At 43.8% G+C, this 5,864-nt stretch overlaps 1 pseudogene and 1 gene segment (V, D, J or C); both read right to left on the bottom strand.

Annotated features, from left to right (window-relative positions):
• Positions 1-732: 732 nt before the first annotated feature.
• Positions 733-1,256, bottom strand: LOC101560068 (annotated as a pseudogene).
• A 1,908-nt stretch (positions 1,257-3,164) lies between these two features.
• LOC101559679 lies at positions 3,165-5,119 on the bottom strand. The segment is given in 3 exon segments: positions 3,165-3,314; positions 4,562-4,941; positions 5,047-5,119. Coding segments are annotated over 3 exon segments (576 nt in total).
• Positions 5,120-5,864: the final 745 nt, after the last annotated feature.

The following is a 5,864-nucleotide window of genomic DNA, read 5'->3' as shown; positions in this document are numbered from 1 at the left end:
TATGAAACAATGTATTTAAAATGCAACAGATTTTATGATACGTTAAAAAGTTTTCTTGAGCGTATATTTCCTATATGCTCAAGGAAAAGACATACCAAGAAACATGTGGAGCCCATTATAATTCCATTGAAATAAAGGTACATAAATGACCCAGCAGACATGAGCAGCAAGGACGAAGCAGGGAGGATCTCCCCAGAGCTCAGTGCACCTGCTCCTGCTTAGGACCTGGAAGGTCTGGCTCCTGTGCTTCCTGACCATGCTGAGTGCTCTACTGCGTCCTCAGCACCCTCTGTGGGGATTAGGCAGCCCCTGACTGTACTGAGCACGACCTGTTGGTCATGATCACCCAAGAATTCAGGTTTGCATCGGTGTTCAGCCTGACTGCTTCTCAAGATGGGTTCCAAATTCTAACCTGACTTTAGTATATTCCCTGAAACTCCTAAGAATCTGATCCTGAGGCTCACAACAGAATCACAATGATCTCAGGAGGTCAAGTGAGTATAGCACAGATGAGAATGTGATCTCCTGGTTAAACAAGTGTGTGTAATGAGAGACATCATAGGTAAGGTGTGACAGATAACATTTTTGTGACTGGGAGAAAGACTTATGTTCAGAAGAATTCTCAAGTCCTAAGAGAAAAGCAACTTTCACTTCACTCTGAATGTACCCTTGGTTCTCATGCACCACTTGTGCCCCATTCTGGTCCAGATCACCTATGCAGGGAAGTTTGTGTCAGGGCTCACACTGACATCCCCTCTCTGTGTGTCTCGTACAATAATACACAGCCGTGTCCTCGGGTTTCAGTTTTGTCATTTGCAGATACAGCATGTTCTTGTCATTGTCTCTGGAAATGGTGAATCGGCCCTTCATGGAGTCTGCATAATCTGTGCTATCACCACTCCAGCTAATGTACGCAAGCCACTCCAGCCCCTTTCCTGGAGCCTGGCGGACCCAGTGCATGTTGTAGTCATCAAATGTGAATCCAGAGGCTGCACAGGAGAGTCTCAGGGACCTCCGGGCTGCACCAAGCCTCCCCCACACTCCACCAGCTGTTCCTTACAGTGGACACCTGCAAAAACAGAAATATCCTCATAATTAAACTGTCACACAGGCCCACTGTGTATTCCATCCATGTCCACCCACAGCATCTCTTGTTCACCTTTTAAAACACCGACAAGGAAAATCCAGGTGATCGCGAGCTCCGTGGTGAGCCTCCTGTGCTCAGTTGTGATTGGGAAGTGAGGACACCTGGGCATCCAGGACTGGGCTGCTCTGCAGAGCTGCAGTCCAGGCTGGACTGGTTTTCATCAGCAGAGGGAGGCCCTATTTGCATGGCCCCCTGCTATATAGCTCTGTTGTGGAAGCCTTAGGGAGAGTTGGGTCCAAAACACAGGAATGTCTTCTGGGAGATAATTTGTGATACTATAACAATGACTATAATATTTTTACTATGTGCATTAATTGTGGTACATGCTTATTCTCATTCATTTTCAAATAATTGTTTATGTACATAATCAACGAGTTTGCTCCTTTCCTAAGTTGTGCCTCTGCGCACCTAGAACTATGAGATGCGAGCTCACAGGTAAGAAGAACATATCCTGCATGTGGATATGTGTTCTGCACATAGTATTTAACTGCTCCATGACCAATTCAAAGAGAGAAGTGCATGCTTTGTGAAGTTTGAGTACATCTTACTCTAATGAGAAAACATGATATGAATATTTCCTAATAAACAGACATCCAGGGTTCTTGAAGTCTATAGTTTATTTTGATATTAACAGTTCTCTTATCTTTATCTGGATTACAATTTCAATACTAAATTATTTATTTTGTATACAAAAATTTCAATGATGAATAAATGAGATATATTTTAATGCAAATGTAGATTTTTGTTAAGTATTGACATAGTCATTCCCATGGTCATGTAACACAATGGAGATATACCCACAAAGAAAGGTGGGAACTGAGTTTTAAGGTCAGATGTAGTACCTACTCATCTTTCAGTCTGAGCCCTGGGACAATGAGATCTGGAGGCTGCCACCAGAAAGAAGAGGAGGCAGTATCATTCTATTATCTTTCAGATTAACTTTACAAAACCCAGAAGCACCTTAATTGTGAGGAAGAATGTGAATTTAATTAAATGTGTGGTGTTATTCAATCTGAGACATGAATTCTTCATGAAGCATTTGAATGCAGGATACCCTTCTGTATACAGAGGCATGAGGCACAAAGAGGAGGTCTCTCTGTGTAGTCTCCCCTTGGGGAAGGTTTCTGACAGCCCTCAGGGCCGAGTGTCCTCTCAGAATTCCACTGTGCTCGGCTTAGGGCCTCTGACTCCAGATCAGGACTTCTGGTGGAGAATCTGGTCAGAGGCCTGGCTGAGTTCTCAGATGAAGGACAACTTTATAGGTATGTAAACTAACCCACACATTGCAGCAGTAACCATGACTATGAGGTACTACTTACAGCATGTATATATGTGCATGTGAATATGTGTAAATGCACAGCATCCATGTATGTTACAGGGAAATATATGCAAATCAATTTCCTGATACAGCCTGAAATCAATTCTCATCCTCTATTTGTTCATTCTTAAAATTTGAATATTCAAAAGACTTAATGTTCATTTTATTTTTAATAGCTCTACACACACACCATACATAATGATTATATTTACTCTGTGGCTTTTGTACATGTACGTATTTCATCATAATTTTCTTTCCAGCTGTTCTTCCCCTTCATGCTACTCCAAGCACCTTGGAACATCTTTCCAAGTATATTGCTGAATATGGGGCATTAAGCAAGATGTAGTCCGGGTGCTTATCGGGCTGCTTTCCCTCTCTGAGTTGCCCTGCAACAGGCCTGGTGTCATCTTCCTCCAAGACAAGACATGGTTCAGACAGTCTTTTAAGGACCTGAATATTGGCAGATGAAGAAAACCTTGTGCTGTGTAGTGACTGCCCCTCAGCTCCCATGGTTTAGTGGCGCAGCACGTGGTTAGCACTGGGCACTTGTCTATGTATATACAGAGGCTGTCATACAATATGATAGATAGCTCATTTATTAAACCCTGTGATTGACATCATTTAGACCAACCAAAAGCCTGAGAATGTACAGCCCAGTGTTCCATTATTCCTTGGCAACGAGAATGGAAAGTGATTCTTTCACCATGGAACCTCTTTGGGAATTTCTAACAAAGGTGAAGCTGGCCAGGGATCAAAAGAATGTGAGGCCTGCACAGAAGTGATCTTACTATGAGGTTTTCCTCCATCTCCTGAGGATTCTGCCATCAGTTTCTTCTCCCCCAGGTCTCCCTAGTGGACAAAGATTGATTTTACGCACTGCTGCTTCACACATGGAGCTGGACAGAGATGCTCACCAACTAAACACCTGTGCAAGGAGGAAAACCAAACCTTCACCCCCCAGCTTCCCATAAAGTGGAATTGGAGTTTAATCCCCTATGTGGAGCAAGGATGCCAAGTTACAATGTTACCTATGAGGGATGCTGTGAGAAGCCTGGAGACTCCAGAGGTCAGGAGTAGGTGCCCTCTACTTGATGTCCCTGCATAGGGCTCACCCACCCATAGCAGTACTTGTATTTAAAACCTTGTGGTAAGAAAGAGAAACAGGCATTGTAGGCTGTTTGGACATGAAAGGCAGGCGGTGAACCTATAGAGGCAACACATACACTGTCTTTCTGAATTATCAAATATTGTAAAATGTATTCGCAGTAAAGAGCTAGATAATAATGAACAATTTAAGAGACTATTTTTAATGTATTTGGTTCGTACATGGTCTCACTACACAGCTCAGACTTGTGATGATCCTTTAGGTTTCAGTCTCCCCAGAACTGGGATTACAGGCATGGACCACTACGCCTGAACTCTGGCCGGCTAAGCCCATCACAGGGGCAGGGCTGGCATGACATGTGGTGCCAGGGATGGAACCCCGGACCCTGCACTTTTCCTAAGCTTGTCTAAGTAGGTGCTTTAGTCCCCTGAGCGATCTCACAGACACAAAGAAGAGAATTTAAGAAAGAAGGACTTTCCGTGCTGGCCAAATAGCTCAGAGGATTAAAGCACTTACATGCAGGCAGAGGGGCTGGGGATTTGATCCTTCACCCTGTCATGCCAGGTGAGGCCCCAGGGCGTGCTAATATGGCAATTGAGACTGAGCGTAGTGACACGGGAGCGTAATCCCAGCTCTTAGGATGCTGTAAACAGGTGGATCACTACGAGTCCGATCTAATAGCAAGACACTGAACACCCTGTAGACCCTTCCCTAAAATACAAAAATAAAAATAAAAGGTTCTCTGAACTCCTAAGGATCTGGTCCTTACAAGCACAGCAGAACCATTGCAAATTCAAGTACTGTGTTTTGCACAGTTGAGAACGTGTTTTCTTAAACAAGTGTGTCTAGAGACATATCGAAGGTAAGGTAGGTTGTTATGAAGTCAGAGCATTTTGGAGAAAGTATTACGTTGGAAAGATGTCACAAATATCAAAAGAAAACAACTTTCACTTCCCTGTAAATCTATTCTTTTTTTCTTTTGTATCCTTACTGCCCCCTGCTGGTTCTGAGCAGCCGTGCAGGGAGGTTTGTGTCCAGGCTCACACTCACATCCCCTCTCTGTGGCTCTCCCACAGTAATACGTGGCCGTGTCCTCGGTTTTGAGTGTGTTCATTTGCAGATACAGCGTGTTCTTGGCGTTGTCTCTGGAGATGGTGAAGCGGCCCTTCACAGAGTCTGCGTAGGATGTGCTACCACCATCCTTGTTAATTTCCCCAACCCACTCCAGCCCCTTTCCTGGAGCCTGGCGGATCCAGCTCATCCAGTAGTCACTGAAGGTGAATCCAGAGGCTGCACAGGACAGTCTCAGGGACCCGCCAGGCCGCACCAAGCCTCCTCCAGACTCCACTAGCTGCACCTCCGCCTGGACACCTGCAAACACAGACACCTTGCTCAGGAAACCCTCACGTAGACCCACTATCTATCCCATTCATGTCCATTCACACACTCATAATTTGCCGTTTACCATAAAATCACCTTTTAATACAGCAACAATGAAAACCCAGCACACCCCAAGGTCCATGGTGCGTGTGTTGTGCTCAGTCCTGATCACAACTGCGATCCTGGGCTGCACGTCAGGGTTGGGCTGGTTTTCATCAGTGGAGCGCGGCCCTATTTGCATGGTCTCAGCTACAAAGGCAGCTGCCCTGTGGAAGCCTCCCCTAGAGATGAGTGGAGAGCATAGCAGAGTCCTATAGGAGATATTTCGTGGTATTCCGAATAGGGAATATTGAATTTCTTACTATGTACATTAATTTCAATGAACACTAAGCCTCATTATTTTTCTTAAAATTTTTATGTGGGTACAATAAATGGCCTTAGTCATTCCCTAAGTGACTCAGATGTACATCTAGAGTAAGAAGCACCACAGACCCTTGAGATGTGAGCTCATATGTGATAAACGTGTCTCATGTATGTGAGCCTATGTCCTTCTCACAGTGCTTACCTGCTCCAGGAGCAATTCTGATACAGAATTACTATGATTCATAGTATTTTCTAACCTCATCCTCCATGGGGAGAAAACGATATGAATTTTGAAGATTCTAAAGATTCCCTATACAAATAGAAATCCAGCATTCAACAAGCCTATATTTCACTTTGATATATCCTGTTATATAATCTGTATCTGTGTTAATATTTCCCATCTGCACTGACCTGTTTGTGTTTAGCAACTTGCATGATGACTATGTGAGTTACATTCTTATCACAAATATGCAATTTATTAAGTACTAATTTATCCATCCTTTGAAGCATTAGTGACTCTTTTCTACATCTGCGAATGATCTTTCATCTGA

This window comes from Octodon degus, unplaced genomic scaffold (genome assembly GCF_000260255.1).
Source record: "Octodon degus isolate 3935 unplaced genomic scaffold, OctDeg1.0 scaffold00284, whole genome shotgun sequence".
Lineage (NCBI taxonomy): Eukaryota > Metazoa > Chordata > Mammalia > Rodentia > Octodontidae > Octodon > Octodon degus.
The sequence above is the reverse complement of the archived record's forward strand: the minus strand, read 5'-3'. Positions and strand labels throughout refer to the sequence as shown.